The following is a 16,184-nucleotide window of genomic DNA, read 5'->3' as shown; positions in this document are numbered from 1 at the left end:
TTTTAAGCGGATGAAAGCCGTCGCGTAAGCTTTAAATATGACTCACTGCAGTTTTACGGTCGCTAGCGTTTGTGAATTTGCCATCCAACGACGCGGTTGAGGCGATGCCCTTTGTCTGCTTTGCAAGTTTATAACAGCTGAGAGGAACCATCTTATGCAAGATATTTGATGATGGTTTCTTAACTAGAACATTGTGACCCTTATGAAATAGCCTACATACTCAAAATGAATGATGTACTGTAGCTCTGCTTTTCTTTGTAGTTGGTGAGGTAATGTTCGCCTTGCAAGCTGCCATTTCGTCTTCTATATACGTCGCAATTGGCACTGGAGCTTCTTCGGCCGCTGAACTTTGCCTTGCGGCTTTCCTTTATTTGTTTCGGCCATTTTCTTGTCCAAGCCGTTATGATTTTGTCATTTTCTGGTACTCGAAATCGTAAGCGGCTTCTTATTTGAAAAAGACTTTTGCTCTTTTTTTCGCTCCGTAGATTGCAGCAATAATTTTGCAACATGATTAAAAGGTCGCTGAGAGTGTTTTCAGAGAGTTCCGTCTTTTGCACTGTGAAGCCCTCACCTGAGTTTGGAGGTTAAGGTGGCTTGAAGGGAATTCTTGGGGAGTGAAGATTTTTCTTATCAGGGTTCTCTATTGCCAAGTAAGGGTCGTTTCGTCTGCTTGATATCTCTTGGATGAACTTAATGAAGGATAGTCTGCGGCTTTCTTAACTTTATATCGGTAAGCGTGACGTTGTCATCTTCCAGGAAGGTCATCAGGAAGTTTAACAAGTAACGGTTTTAGGAAAGCCGCTTCGTCAAGTACTATTAGACCACTGAGTCCTCCATCATTCTTTGCAAATTCCAGTTCGAACAGCAAATTTCCTAGTTCCTGTGGGCCTTTATTATCCTTGGGTTCGATCTTGGGGAACATTGTCAGTTTGTTAAGGTGCATTTGAGCTACAACTGCATTCGAACCGAAGCGCTCACTTAATTTCTTCCAAGCCTCTTTTAAACCCTCGTCAGGATTCTCTACATAGGCATTGCGCAGGGGTTGAACAAATCTCCTTGACTCTCTGGCCGGTGGCATTCTCGGTTAACAGGGTTAACGTTTCACTTGCAGTGATGCTCACATCTCTCACCATGTTTTCAAATCACGCTTTCCAAGCGCGGTAGTTTTCTGGGCGGTTGTCTCGTCTAGCCATAAACTGAATAAAAGATTCCAGGTGTTTGAGATGCATAGGTGAGACAGTGCTTTCAATTTGCAATGGAGTAAACTCTGTGCCTTTAGGATCTAACTTCTTGGGGGCGGTGAGTTCGTATTTGAAAGTTGATTTTATATGCTGTGCTGCTCAAGGATTTAACTTCTCAGCAGTGGTTTGCTTCTCCTTGAAATTTATGTTGGGATATGAGTCCCTCGAGTGCTTTCTTCATCTATATGTGCCTCGATGAAATCTCGCACACGCTGGGATGAATCCATGGGTGGCAAATCTGGTTTCTGGAATTCGTTGGGAAAAGTGGGAGCGAGTTCCTCATCCATCGCGTTCGCTTTGGCCAGTGCCACGGCTGCCTCTTGCTCCAAGCGTAAACACGCGATCCGCGCCTCTTCCTCACGTTTCTTTCGGGCGAAGGCCATTTCTTCCTCTCTCTTGTTTTTCTCTTCTTGCTCTAACAGGAGGGCCGACTGGGCCTCGATTTCGGCCGTTTTCCTTTCTATTTCTGCCTTCTCTACGGCTGCCACGCAACTCGCTTATCGCTTAGCGAATCTTGTCCACCGAATCTAGTGTAACCGATAAATTTAGATTCATTTTTTGGTGAAGAAAAGGCTCTTACTACGCTAGCGATTGAAAATTCCAACTACCTCGTGACGCTAATACAGACCAGAATATAAGCTGAGTGCGCTGCCCAATAAAAACGCGAGGAAAGATCACGGCGATAAACAAGACAAAAAGAGTAACGCAATAAGTAACGTGATGCTGTAAGTATGTGACACCACAGAATATGCAAATGACGTAAATGCTTGCTTGAGCCTTCAAATGTTCTTAAACTTACAGACATTTTCAGATTGCAACAGATCTTTTCAAAAACTGACGGAACGTTTGGGATGGTAAAAATACAAAATGCCTCAAATAACAAATTAATATACAAAAGTGAGTCACGCAACCCGTCACACGCCGCAGAAAGTGTAAATGTTTTCACAATGAGAGCCTGCCGAGGATATTTTAATTATTCAAAAGGAGAAAAATACGCTTAAGTCCAAAAACCACTAATCAGCTTATTATTAATCGGTTATGATCTTTCGCATTAGGAACAGTTGTGTTTCATGAGGAAAAATAATCTTTGTAGCTAGTTTCAATTGATCAGCGCTTCTTAATTTCAACAAATTTCAAGATAGTAACATCATGTTTTTCGATTGCATTGAAACAGTTTTCAGTTTAGGCTTAGCCTTATGTTGCTTGGCTCCCTTTTTCATGAACTTTTTATATATCTCTTTACTTTCTATACCACTTAACAAAACAAATTCTAACCTGCTGGAAATCGATCCTCTTGCATTCCATTCCAGTTGTCCAAGAGTTTAAGGATGTGGTGCCAGTTTGAGATCCATGGGGTTTCGTTTCAAACGCAAGATAGTTTACCTCAATGGACTTATTTGAACCGTTAGCAAATTCTAGAACACAGGCTGTAAATTCACTCGCTTTAACATCTTCTACCCAGACTGCAGCGCCGTTCCGCGGGGTTTGGCTCTTCACCGTATGGCCAACTGAGGCGAGAACCGTTACTTGCTGTCCGCCGTAAAATGGCGATTGGAAGTAAATCTTCTTACAACCGAACAGCCCTGGTGAGCTTGTTGTTACGTTTTCTTTTCCGGCCTTGAATCCGAGTACTGTAAAGAAATAAATAAAACTTTAGTCTTGAAAATGATCGCACTTACAAAGTTTTAACTCAATACGCAGCCGATATCCTAGGAATGGACATGTTGATTGCTTTAGGAAGAGATTTAATTCTCAATTTCCTTGATCTGTGCGCCCCTCCCCCATCTTTCAGTTCGCTTCTTCTCTGATCAACAAGACATAAAAACGCTCGAGCTTGCCGTGAGAAGTTGAATTAAGGTTTACATTCAGAGAATGCAACTGAAAATAGATACCATACCTTCAGTTGCTGGAGCGCCCAGGCAAACCATCAAAACAATGAGAAAGAAGTGCATAGCGCATTGGTGCTCAGACGACATCTTGCTCCGACTGAAAAGGGACTTCACTCTCATGCACATTATAATCATCACAAGGGCAATGCGTGACTGGAACGTACCTGTTAGGACATGTCGAATTATAGGATATTAACAAATTTTAAACAGCACGTTCACAAAAATGAGTTATCTTGGGGGTGACGCATGTAAGTGACGAGGGTGAGGATGACAGGCAGAGGCAAAATGACCAGTGTGAAAAGATATGACGGATTCCTTAGAAATTGACGATACTTCTCCTATCCGAGGAGCGTAGTTTATTTCCATCAATTTACAATACAAGAATTGTTTTAAATAACACTGAACTGATCATTATCGCTGTTGCTTTGTCAATGAAAACTACCGACCCCACCCCATGTCCCCTCTCCCCAGTCCCCCGCAGTGCCCCCGTATCCTCCACAAGAAACCAAAATTAAGTTAATCAAATTTTCCAGTTTGAACTTTACACATTTCAATTCTGACCGATTAATGTTCTGTTTTCGCTTTTCCAATTTATACTTTGTAGCGAATTTTCAGTTCTTTTCAATTTTGAATTGTTTTCATGCAAATTTAATTTCAACCCCGTTATAGAGGAGATTATGTCGGATTTCAGCTTATTTTTTCAAAGAGGAAAACTCATAAAGTAAAGAGATTTGAAAGCTTCGTAGGCCTTCTCTTCCATCATTTTCTTGTATAGATGATAAAATCATCTGAAAAGAGCCGCAAGATATTTTCGTCGGAGTCGTCATATATTTTGCTGTGTTAAGACTCGCTTTTGTTCTTCCTGTTCTTAGACCTTCTTAAGTTCTTCGGTTGTTCTGAATTATTGTTTGAACACGCCAGGTCATTACATTAGAAGATGGGTCTCAATTGATTGACATATTTTTTTTAGCTAATTTGGTGATTTGCCAGTTTGTTCATTTTAGGTTTTAGGTTTTTTTTTTTTTTCATTTTGCCCGAGTCTCGTTTTCCTTTAATTTAGATCGAAGCTAATGGCGGAATTTGCCATTACCTTCCTCTGACGCATGTTGTATTTTGTATTTATTGAAAGCCTCTTGTGTAAAATCTAGTTTCAACTCTGCTAGAAATGTGGACTAACTTTATTTATATGCAGTCGAACTTTCCGTAACTGGTGACCTTCAGTGGGGCCACTAATAAACAATTGAGCTGGGACGAGAGAGCTTATGCAAGGTTAAAGATTCAGTGTTCGTATGTATCTGAGACAATCGCGAAGCGTCTACTTACGGGTTATGGTTGCAATGGGATTCGACTGTGTTTAGTCGTTGTTATCTTAGCTTATTGTACTTTGGTGATGCACTATGTACTCGCGGGGATTACTAAACATAATCAGGTGCTTTTTTGCGGCTGGAGAAGCTTTGCGGAAGTGTTCGAGGGGAGTTTAACAGAACGGTTTTCTATTTCCTTGTTTCTCGGCTGTTGTATAGTTATTCAGTTCAAGAATACTTAAATTCATTCTGTAAGTGTCGCGTTGTTTTTGTTTCTTTGTGCACGTGGAAGTTCTTTAAATTTTGTAACAGTAAGGAAGCGTGCCATGAGCGCTCTCCTCTTTAATCTGCTTTTTTCCCTTTTGTTTTTATGGTAACGCATTTTAATCATTCTGTAAAATTTTTCCACGGGAGGGTGATTTTATTTAACCCGTGAAACAACATCTACTGTAGGAGTAAGTCAAAAAAGTCATAACTAATAAAAGAAAACCATGAAATTGGTATTCAATAGCATCTAATTGTGCAGCAACTACTTCACGGGTTAGGTAAAATCACTCTGAGATTGACACCTTATTGATCCTGAATCCACTTAGTATTATTACGGCCGAGAGAATAACAGACACGTTGTGACAGAACAGTCTTTGAACTAAGACAGCCCATTTAATTAAGGACAGTTTTCTGGGAAAATATAAAAATAGAAGTCGCAGTTGCATACAGCAGTCTCCTGTGAAGTGGTAGAGATACATTTTTTTTCTACCCCATGTCCCCTCTGCGCAGTCCTCCGCGGCGCCCACGTATATTTCACAAGGAACCAAAATTAAATTTATCAAATTTTCCAGTTTAAACTTTACACATTTCAATTCTGATCGATTAACGTTCTTATTTTCGCTTTTCCAATTTACGCTTTGCAGCAAATTTTCAGTTCATTTCTATTTTGAATTGTTTTCATGCCAATTTAATTTCAACCCCGTTATAGAGGAAATTATGTCGAATTTTAGCTTATCTTTTCAAAGAGGAAAACTTGGAAAGTAACTGGAGATTTGAAAGTTGCGAAGGCGTTCTCTTCGATCATTTTCTTCCATAGATGATAAAATCATCTGAACAGGGTTATTTTCGTCAGAGTCGTCATTATTTTGCCGTCATCAGACTCGCTTGCTGTTATTCCTGTTCGTAGACCTTCTTAAGTTCTGCGGTTATTCTAAATGATTGTTTCAAGACACCAGGTCATCACATTAGGAGATGGATTTCAATTGATTGATGTATTTCTTGGCTAATTTGATCATTTGTGAGTTTGTTTATTCATTTGATGTGTGTTGTACTTCATTTTGACTGTAGTTTGCGTGGATTTAACTAAATATATAAGCGAGCGAACTTTCTGTAAGCGGTGACCTTCAGTGGGGCCACTAAATAATTGAGCTGTGAGTAGAGAACTTATGCAAGGTTAAAGATTGAGTGTTTGTATGGATCTGAGACAATCAGGAAGCCTCTACTTTGGGGCTGGTGTCCGATCAAATTCCATCGTGTTTAATTGTGGTTATCTTAGCTTGTTGCATTTTGATGATGCACTAGGTACTCACGTGGACTAGTTAACATAGTATTGGGGAAGTGTTTAAGGGGGTAGAAAAGAATGGTTTTCTATTTTCTTCTTTCTCGCAGTTTTATAGTTTGTCAGTTCATGAATGATTAAATTCATGCTCTACGTTAGGCCGTTGTGTTTTCTTTGTAGAAGCTCTTTAAATTTTGTACCCGTGCCATGAGCGCTCGCCTCTTTAATCAGCTTGCATTGCTGCATTTTTTATCGTCACGCATTTTAATTCAATTCTTTGACATTTTTCTTGCTAGAGTGATTTTATTTAACCCGTGAAATATAGCTAATATTTAGTTCAAAAAGTCAAAATTAACGCAAGAAAACTAGGAAATTATAATCTAATAGTATGATCTAATTTTGTTGCAACTGTTTTGCGGGTTAAGTAAAATCACTTTGAGATTGACACCCTGAAAAGATATTGAAACGTTCCAAAATTGATCCGAAATCCTCTTAGTATTATTGCAGCCCAAAGGATAACAGACACGCTGTGACAGAACAGTCTTTGACCTAAGAATGCCCATTTATGGACAGTTTTCTGAGAAAATATAAAAATAGTAGTCGCAGTTGCAGGCAACAGTCTCCTGTGAAGTGGTAGAGATACATTTTTTAAGACATTACTTATTTTAAAAGCCAGAAATAGAACACATATTTTCGAAGCTCAGTGAAAGAAAAGAAAGCACTTTATGACGTCGGACTGCATAGTTTAAGGAGTTGTTTAGCTTACGAACACATGTAATTTAACTTGATTGAAACCTCGATAACAAAGTGACAAGGGATCGACTTACTAGAGGAATCATTTGCTCGCTGTAACGCGTGTTCAGCGATCTGATAAAGCATAGACCGAAGAATAAGGCTTTTGGTTATTATGTCTCAATTGAATTTTGAACTGTTACTAAATAGAGTCCTAAAGTGTGACGTCACGTTACCATGGCGCTGAAATATTGGGTTCTAAACAACTCGGATTATCTCTTGCGCGTAGGTCACGTAGTCTTTGTCATCGCTTTGTCCGGAGGTCAAAACTCTTCATAACCCTGTGTTTTGCAACAAAAGACGCCACGAAGAAGGACAGAGGGTGAAAAGGTCAATTGCTATTGCGAAATTACCGCTTTGTCATAGGAAATAGATCTAAAGGGAAGGAAATGGTCTACTGCTTTGCCCCGTCGTGCAACCATTCTTCGGAGAGCCATACTTGCAAATACTTTAAATTTCCGAGCGCAGAAAAGGAAAAAGACGAATACAAACGATGGATCCGTCTGATAAGGTTCGTAACGGTATTCATCATTATCTTGCTGCTTGAATACAACATAAAATACGGCAGTTTTGAGTGAATGTGCGATTTTCACCGACTCGAAATGTTGTACCGCAGAAGCGACGAATGTCTCAACAACCGCATGCAGTGTTTTTTTTATATATCATTTTAGTTTGTGAGTGCTTTGATTACGATATTTTTCGTACATTTTGCGTTACCTTGTATTATGAACCTTGAGAAAGCTTGAATATAACTGTGAACGGAACATGCATTTGTTTTCACTACGCATTAGTAAAATGTGTATGTATAAACATTATAATCACGTAATTCTCACATCAGATCACAAACTAAATGGCGATTTCTTAATCTTACTTCTACAGGAGAGAAGACAGAATGCCCGGCAAGCACTCAAGGGTGTGTAGCTGTCATTTTAGAGAGGGCAAGAAGTCGAATGGCCCAGAAATTTTTGAGCGGGACAAAGACAAACTATTCGCTGAGCAAAGGGGACCTCCTCCAAAGAAAAAGAAGAGTGTGCCCAAGGAGAAGACTTTAAGTGAGTTGGTAGAACAGGCTCAAAGAAATGAACCACCATCTGTTGAAAAGGAGAATGAACTAAGACCAAAAACAACACAGGAGGTTATCCTTGAGGCAGAACTGGACCTAGCAAAAAGAGAGTTAAAGAATCTAGAGGATAGATTACACTACAAGAACAGGTGTTACACTGTGACAGAGCTTCCAGGAGATGTTATTAGAATGGAAACTGGGCTTCCAACAAAAGAAGTCTTTGACATTGTGGTGAGACATGCCTTGAGGTTTAAAGATTCCATTAACTATTTTGCGGGCTGGAAGGTGGAATCTATCACCTTTGAGGACCAGATTTTTATTAGTTTGATGAAAGTCAAACAGAACTACACAAACCTACACTTGGCCCAGCTATTTAACTGTAGTGTTGCTACAATTGCTAACATTGTTACAACATTTATTCATGTGTTGCATGAAATTTTATTTAAAGACATTATGAGATCAATTCCATCACGAGACAAAAGCAAACTATCAGCGCCATCATCCTTTAGTCAGTATGGATCTTGTCGTATAGTCATAGACTGCACTGATATCGAGGTTGCAGCACCTGGACTGATGAGTCAGCAAAATGCAACATACTCATCCTATCGTGGAATGAATTCATTTAAAGTCATTGTTGGTGTTGCGCCAAATGCTGTCATAACCTATGTAAGTAAGCTTTTCCCGGGGTCTATTTCAGACAAAGCCATCGTGCAGGAGTCGGGCCTCCTCCAACACTTAACCCCTGGGGACATGATACTTGCTGACAAAGGATTTCTCATCCAGGACATTGTCCCCCATGGAGTTTCAGTTAATGTACCACCATTTCTGAACAAAGGAGCTTTCACTGAAAGCGAGGCAAGGGCTACAAAGGCTATAGCAAGGTGTCGGATCCACGTCGAAAGAGCCAATGCCCGGCTGAAAGACTTTAGAATTTTGAGTTTTATCCCCTCCTACTTACGTTGTTATGCTGATGTACTATTTCAGTTGTGTGCTGCTCTTGTAAATTTGCAATTCCCATTAATTAAGGAGGGATGTGAAGATATGGTTTTTGAATAGTTTTGTTCATAGCATACAAGTGAATGTAAGATTATATTTCAAAGCTAAAACAACATTTAATTACAAATGTCATGTTGAACTCAAATATAAATTGGATATTTACCGGTATGTTACTCACATCCCATATGCTACATATTTTAAGAGTGACCATACAACAGACAACACTGTTGCCTTACTTCGAACAGAACTTCTATTACTTAAATGCTTTGTCATAAGAAGTCATTACACTGAAAACTCAAATACTATTTTCAATCATCTGTGAAATTATGAAAAATGATCTTAATCATTGCTTGGTAAATGACAAGGGGAAATCCCCCACCTCCCCCTTCCCCAAAGAAAATAAGTGGAGCTCTACCTCCCAACTTTCTTTCTTGGAAAACTTAATGGAAAGAAAATACTATCAAGCAATTTCAGTGCAATTATAGAATTCTAATATGTTTTCATGTTTAAAAGTTTATCTCGAAATCACTCATGGATATATTAGCTGGCTTGCTTTAAAGACTAAGTATCAACCAACCACAATACTCTCCTTCCACTAATTTTGGGAATGAAAAATTACATGAGTTATCCTTTGACTACTTTTGGAAATTACAAAGTTAAAATTTCTCTTCCTGATTTGGGGAATTAAAGAAATTACAATTCTCCTTCCACTACTTTTGGGAATAAATGGTCATGGTAAAATTGAAGTAAGCGCAGAATGTTTTCTACCCATGTGTCGTCCCTTTGTATCAGTAAAATAGCTACATCTTTTGTAGTCCATACAACAAAATAACAAAACTTCCTACGTGAAAAGTACATTTCTCCCTGTACTTGGTGCCAGTAGACATGCTCTTTCTTCAATGCATAACCCCGCCCACTTTCACTTTTCTTAAGGCAAAATGTTCTTGATTTCAAAGCCTCTTCTATTGTAACGTTTCGTTCTGTGTACGGGCACTTCGCTTCCAAAACAGTTTCGTCATCAACAATGCCATCTGGGGATGCCCCAAGGATTCCAGAAGAATCGAACCAGATACCAGTTTCTTTTACTGTTTTCCCTGTTTTGAGGGTGAATGCTCTAATGGCTTCCTCTTCATTGTCCACTCCCCACTGGATCGCTTTAACTCCCGACAAATCATATTCTCCGAGAAGACGTTTCAGTAGTGAGGGGGTGATTCGTTTCGCATTTAGGACGGAGCCAAAGTTACTAGCGGTAAGTCGGCCCCTTCTTGCGATATGCCAAGCAGGGTTGTTTCTTTGGCCAACTGTTATCTCGCTAATCCTTACGATTTTTTCTTCATCTAGTTTGGAACTGCGGACCAAACAATCCAACTGCTCTTGAATTCCTCTAGCTCGAAGAAATTCGTCAGAATAAATAATTTCCTCGATAGAAGGCATGGGCAGCTTGCTGACGACAGGGGGCTCAGGGCTGAGCAGCCAGCAAAGTCCAGTAAACTTCCCATATTTCTTTAGATCTTCATAGAATGCGGAACGATCGGCGTGGGTCAGCGTCCTCGACAAAGCACAGTAATCTTTTGGCGCAGGAAACAGTTCAGAAACCGCTTGATTTGAGAGCGATGTGTTGGATTTTCTCTTTCTCCACCGACATTCCACGTCTGTACGGCTTAGATGGTAAATCCCATGAATGAAAAGGGCGGCCGCGTGACTACATTTAAACGCTCCTCTTGGACATTCGCATTCGGTTGTTTTTATGTTTTGTTGTTCATCCAAGTAAATCTGCAATTGTTTAAAATCAAGGATTATTCGTATGGCAAACAAGTTTTTAGAAGAAAAAAAGTTGTGGCAAGATTACACATTGGCCGTCGTTATGTAAACGAAAGTCAACCTGTGATATATACATGTACTTGAGCGTAACCAACAACTTTCGAAAGAGTAACTCACCGTGACTTTATAAACCTTCTTTTTCATACTTGCGTGTACTTCACCGCGTAAAACTCCCTCGTGATAACTAAATGACTCCACATGATCAGACTTACAATGATTTTCTCCCTTCTTTATCGATTTCTTTTCGTCTGAAAAATAGGAAAGCAACGACGCGATAGAAAGCGTCGCCATTTTGAAAAGCAATACGAGTTTGTTTAGAACCGACTTTTTCGGCGTCATGGTAACGTGACGTCATCGCTTTAGGACTCTATGGGCAAAGAGAATCTTCGAGCATTTCCCGGTAAGCTAAGGCAGTTCTTCTCACGACATCCTGCCCGGGCAGGAGTGCTCAACGGGAAAAATTTTAAAATTGACTTGTTGTTGCTCGAAAGTATTAATTGACATCGAATAAGAGATAAATAGTTAATAATTAACAACCGTGGGAAAATAATATCCGCTCCGCACCGCCAGCTAGTAGAAGATAGCTAAATGAAGTTGCCAGCCAGGAACCGTTTAGGGGATGCTTTTTCCCAGCCAGCACAACTTAAGAAACGCTGGTTTTCCCAGCAATTTTTACATTACTTTTTGCGCCAGCCAGGAAGAGTATAAATAACTTTTTTAATTCAATTTTAATTTAATTAATTGAGTTAATTAAATTAAAATTCCGTTGAATCTAATTAATTAATCAATTAATTAATTTGACTCAGTTATAATTAATCAATTAATTAATCAATTATGACTAAATTAACTAGTGAACATGAAAAAACAAAAATTTTACTTACCTCAAAAAGGAAACACTACAATTATCATTGAATGGCAGTAAGATTAGGACAGTTCTCCATCCATGCAATAATTCATCTAGCGGTAATTTATAGCCGTCCGCAAAACAATTGTCGCTGAATGTATCATAATTGAACTGTGTCCAAGGCCACAAAGACTACAAGAACTCATTGCTCCATTCAGCTGTTAATGAAAAATGCAAAGTAGATTGCATTTTTTCTTCCAAATGTATACAGGCTTCAATGGAGATGTAGCATGCATTAAAAAAAAGTAAAATCCAATAGAATTAGATGTTTGTTGTAAAAAATCTATAGAAACCATTTATTTTGCCATAAAATGAGCAATACCTAGAAAATGAAAACTGCTGTTTAGGGTTGTCAGCGTTTTTAGGAAACCAACACCGCAACGGACCCAGGTTCAGACTGCTTTAGTTACCTTTTGAAATTGGTAGATAATTTCAAATGCACTATAGTGGATTTTATGCTCGGATCTGTTCAATACTTAGAGTTAGCTCTACTAATTTACAAATTGTAATTGAATTTTTCCTCTCAGTCCATAATGGGAGGAACAAGGGCTGGAAATGAACCTCGAGCTAACACATTCCAGTTTTTAAACTGCTCTGGTGTACCTGCCCCCTTCAAACTTAACGACATAACTTTTTGACAGCCCCGAGTATATCTTTAAGTATTGGTGGCACTTATGAGAAATCGTACCTGTTCCTCAGAATCTATAATCCAGACTGTATTAATAACCCCTTGCTAGCTACAAATAGAAAAACTCAACATTGAGAAAAACCAGCAGACATTTTGAACTATTTTTCATTCTCGGGCCAGAGCAATATTAATAGTTCATTCGTTTGCAAATTTTGAAAGAACTGTGAGAAAACAAAACTGCTCTGGTGCGCCTGCCCCTTCAACCATAGTCCCAAGTACAAGTGAATATATGAAAGACCATATATCTTCTTATAATCCCAACTGCAGCTCCGAGTCAAGTGTTGGCGGCACTTGTGAGAAATCGTACCCAGAATCTATAATCCAAAACATCCTAATCCTCGTTAGCAGATGTACTAAAGAAAGTGCATTCTTGCCCGAAACAGCGTCCCTCTAGGAAGCTACAACATCATCTAACGATCTATTTTTCTAACTGACCACATGCAAAAATGGCTACCAATGCCTTCTGTTGTCTGGTCACGTTTCTTATAACGTGATCACACTAAAAAAGCAAATGGAACAAAATACTAAAAACGCTTTGGCGTTTTTTGGTTTAAAGGTTACAAAGTAGAGACTTATTTAACGGATTATAAGGGAATAAAACGACTCTGGCCTACATAGCCTCGTTTTCATTTTTTTGATAACGTATATGTAATTGGCAGTGATCTCCAATTAGAGAAGAAGATAGCCTTAAAACTCGACACAGTGATTTATTTTGTCCTAATCTTCAAGGTAAATAGTTTTAATTCCTTTAGGGAAGTGTTTCTTCTGGGCGACATACATTTAGGCTGCTATTTTTGCATTGGATCTTTTCTACTGGAGGCTTTCGAGTTTCTGACAGAAAACTGAATCTTGCTACTGATTAATTATATCTGATTTAAACGCTACTAATTATTTAATATGCTTTACTAAACAAAACGTTTGCCAGGAAGGCACTATCTTGACCTCGAAGCCTGTAAACTGCATAATTCCAGTTTCATTTGCATAACACTTCTTCTAACTGCTTATGTCAGATGCTCAACAACCATCACCACGTCCGACGCTAGCATTTCTACCAGAAATTAGTAATATGCAGCTGACCATATGTCTACTTATTTTCGTGAGACTGAGCTGTTAAAAAGAGCTTTCCTTAGAATCTTTTTGCAGTCCTTAACGTTATTATATGAGGTGAATTACCTACCTGAATTACAGTGTTGACGCAAAATGGTCTCACAGTCAACTCTCTGTTTCAACCTGTGTAAAAAGGAAAGGAACAACATTTAGCATGCGCGCGTTGATCTTTATCTTGAAAAATGGTATTGACTTTTTTGACCTTCAAAAGGAAAAATTGACAGTTTTGTACCTTTATCTTTGAAATTGCCTAATAAAACTAAAAAAAAACACTCTTTCCTTCATAAAAAAACTCGTGTCTAACTGTTAAAAAAACACCTCTATATGGACGCGAGGCCCTTTTTTTCCCTTTTCAAATTGCAGGAAAGCCTATATCATACCTGAAATGCACTTTGTTCAGCAAAACACCAACAAAGTACTCCACGTTCCACTCTAGAACCTGCGGAGAAACTTACATCATGTGAACACAATAAAATACAATCGCGAAGAACAGTCGTAAATAATAACACTTCACGTAAATGGGTATAATTGTTTAAAATAACCTATATGTAACTGCACTTCTTCTAAGTAAAATCTTTGTAAACCCTTCAATGATTAGGAAACTTTCATAAATTAAAAAACACTCATACAGTTGAATAACAAACTACGATGTTCAAGGAACCTTCAGGAGAACCAAAGAGAGTTTTGAAGTATTTCTCTTAGTATAGGTAGTGAATTTCTTTTTTTTTTTCTGCAGATTTCGAAAGCCTTGTTACAGCATTCATCTAGTTAAATAAACTGAAGGAGTTTTGGAATCCCTTGCGAGATCACAAACACTTCTCTAATATAAGTTAAGATGTTCAAAAGAAGTTTTGGAATCCCTTGCGAGATCACAATTTTATAAAGTAAGTTAAGATGTTACGAAGTTTTGGAATCCCTTGTGAGATCAAAAACACTTCTCTAAAATAAGTTGAGATGTTCAGAAGAAGATTAGGAATCTCTTGCGAGATCACAAACACTTTTCTAAAGTAAGTTAAGATGTTACGCAGTTTTAGAATCCCTTGCGAGATCACAAACACTTCTCTAAAATAAGTTAAGATGTTTAGAAGAAGTTTTGGAATCCCTTGCGAGATCACAAACACTTTTCTAAAGTAAGTAAAGATGTTACGAAGTTTTGGAATCCCTTGCGAGATCACAAACACTTCTCTAAAAAAAGTTAAGATGTTTAGAAGAAGTTTTGGAATCCCTTGCGAGATCACAAACACTTTTCTAAAGTAAGTAAAGATGTTACGAAGTTTTGGAATCCCTTGCGAGATCACAAACACTTCTCTAAAATAAGTTAAGATGTTTAGAAGAAGTTTTGGAATCCTTTGCGAGATCACAAACACTTTTCTAAAGTAAGTAAAGATGTTACGAAGTTTTGGAATCCCTTGCGAGATCACAAACACTTCTCTAAAATAAGTTAAGATGTTTAGAAGAAGTTTTGGAATCCCTTGCGAGATCACAAACACTTCTCTAAAATAAGTTAAGATGTGTAGAAGAAGTTTTGGAATCCCTTGCGAGATCACAAACACTTTTCTAAAGTAAGTTAAGATGTTACGAAGTTTTGGAATCCCTTGCGAGATCACAAACACTTCTCTTAAATAAGTTAAGATGTTTAGAAGAAGTTTTGGAATCCCTTGCGAGATCACAAACACTTTTCTAAAGTAAGTTAAGATGTTACGAAGTTTTGGAATCCCTTGCGAGATCACAAACACTTCTCTAAAATAAGTTAAGATGTTTAGAAGAAGTTTTGGAATCCCTTGCGAGATCACAAACACTTTTCTAAAGTAAGTTAAGATGTTACGAAGTTTTGGAATCTCTTGCGAGATCACAAACACTTCTCTAAAGTAAGTTAAGATGTTCGGAAGAAGTTTTGGAATCCCTTGCGAGATCACAAACACTTCTCTGAAATAAGTTAAGATGTTTAGAAGAAGTTTTGGAATCCCTTACGAGATCACAAACACTTTTCTAAAGTAAGTTAAGATGTTACGAAGTTTTGGAATCCCTTGCGAGATCACAAACACTTTTCTAAAATAAGTTAAGATGTTTAGAAGAAGTTTTGGAATCCCTTGCGAGATCACAAACACTTTTCTAAAGTAAGTTAAGATGTTACGAAGTTTTGGAATCCCTTGCGAGATCACCATTACTTCTCTAAATTAAGTTAAGATGTTCAGAAGAAGTTTGGACTCCCTTGCGAAATCGCAAACACTTCTCTAAATATTAAGTTAGGTTTACATGTTTCAAGCAAAATTTATCTCCATTAAGCTTACTTTATTGCATTTTGACAGACAACACTTTTCTCCTAATTAGCTGACGTGTTTTCGCCAGTTTAGGAAAGTCTTTTGAGATCAAACACTTGTTCATAACCGTGTTGGGACTAAGTGGAAATGCCTCCGAATTTCTCGAAAAGACATCAGGATTCTGGGATAATTTGGGAAAATTACCAGCAGTCGTCTACAAGTAAAATAATCTTTTGGTGTTTCCAAACCTCCCTTCAGAGATAACAAATACTTTCGCGGCACAACCTTCCATTTGTTGAAGCCTCCAACGAGATCACTTAAAATTAGCTTACGATGAGCCGTTAAAGAGGTAACTTAATTTTTGTTGGGAGGCTCTGTCACGGAACACTTTCGGTTAGTGAGAAAGCGGTTAACTCACTTCCTGTATACCATTCAGCATGTGGTCTTTAAGCATTAAACAACCACTAAATAGTTCACAAACGTTTTTTTCTCTATTAGTTAACAAAGATATGGTTAGAAGTAACTAGCTCATTAATTTTTGCAAACCCTTTTCCTCGTGCTGTGAACTGTGA

At 38.3% G+C, this 16,184-nt stretch overlaps 3 protein-coding genes and 1 pseudogene across 4 annotated transcripts in view; 1 reads left to right on the top strand and 3 right to left on the bottom strand.

The window, feature by feature from the left end:
* Positions 1 to 16,184, bottom strand: part of LOC149105821 (lipid droplet-associated hydrolase pseudogene) — an 80,438-nt pseudogene that overhangs the window by 41,436 nt on the left and 22,818 nt on the right. The window lies entirely within an intron of this gene.
* LOC149105822 (uncharacterized) overlaps positions 1 to 16,184 on the bottom strand; it is a 71,919-nt gene that overhangs the window by 37,678 nt on the left and 18,057 nt on the right. The gene's annotated exons all lie outside the window — the stretch shown is intronic.
* Positions 6,925 to 8,982, top strand: LOC149105824 (uncharacterized). Its single transcript, XM_089271527.1, has 2 exons — positions 6,925 to 7,283; positions 7,652 to 8,982. Exons 1-2 carry the CDS (start codon positions 7,162 to 7,164, stop codon positions 8,889 to 8,891), a joined length of 1,362 nt encoding a protein of 453 aa, XP_089127653.1. The 5' UTR covers positions 6,925 to 7,161; the 3' UTR covers positions 8,892 to 8,982.
* On the bottom strand, positions 8,908 to 11,017 carry LOC149105823 (uncharacterized). Its single transcript, XM_089271528.1, has 2 exons — positions 10,770 to 11,017; positions 8,908 to 10,604 (listed from the first exon to the last, which is right to left on the bottom strand). Exons 1-2 carry the CDS (start codon positions 10,989 to 10,991, stop codon positions 9,525 to 9,527), a joined length of 1,302 nt encoding a protein of 433 aa, XP_089127654.1. The 5' UTR covers positions 10,992 to 11,017; the 3' UTR covers positions 8,908 to 9,524.

The sequence above is a fragment of the Orbicella faveolata genome, unplaced genomic scaffold (genome assembly GCF_042242905.1).
Source record: "Orbicella faveolata isolate gen_17 unplaced genomic scaffold, um_ofav_v1 contig_34, whole genome shotgun sequence".
Taxonomy (NCBI): Eukaryota; Metazoa; Cnidaria; class Anthozoa; order Scleractinia; family Merulinidae; genus Orbicella; species Orbicella faveolata.
The sequence above is the reverse complement of the archived record's forward strand: the minus strand, read 5'-3'. Positions and strand labels throughout refer to the sequence as shown.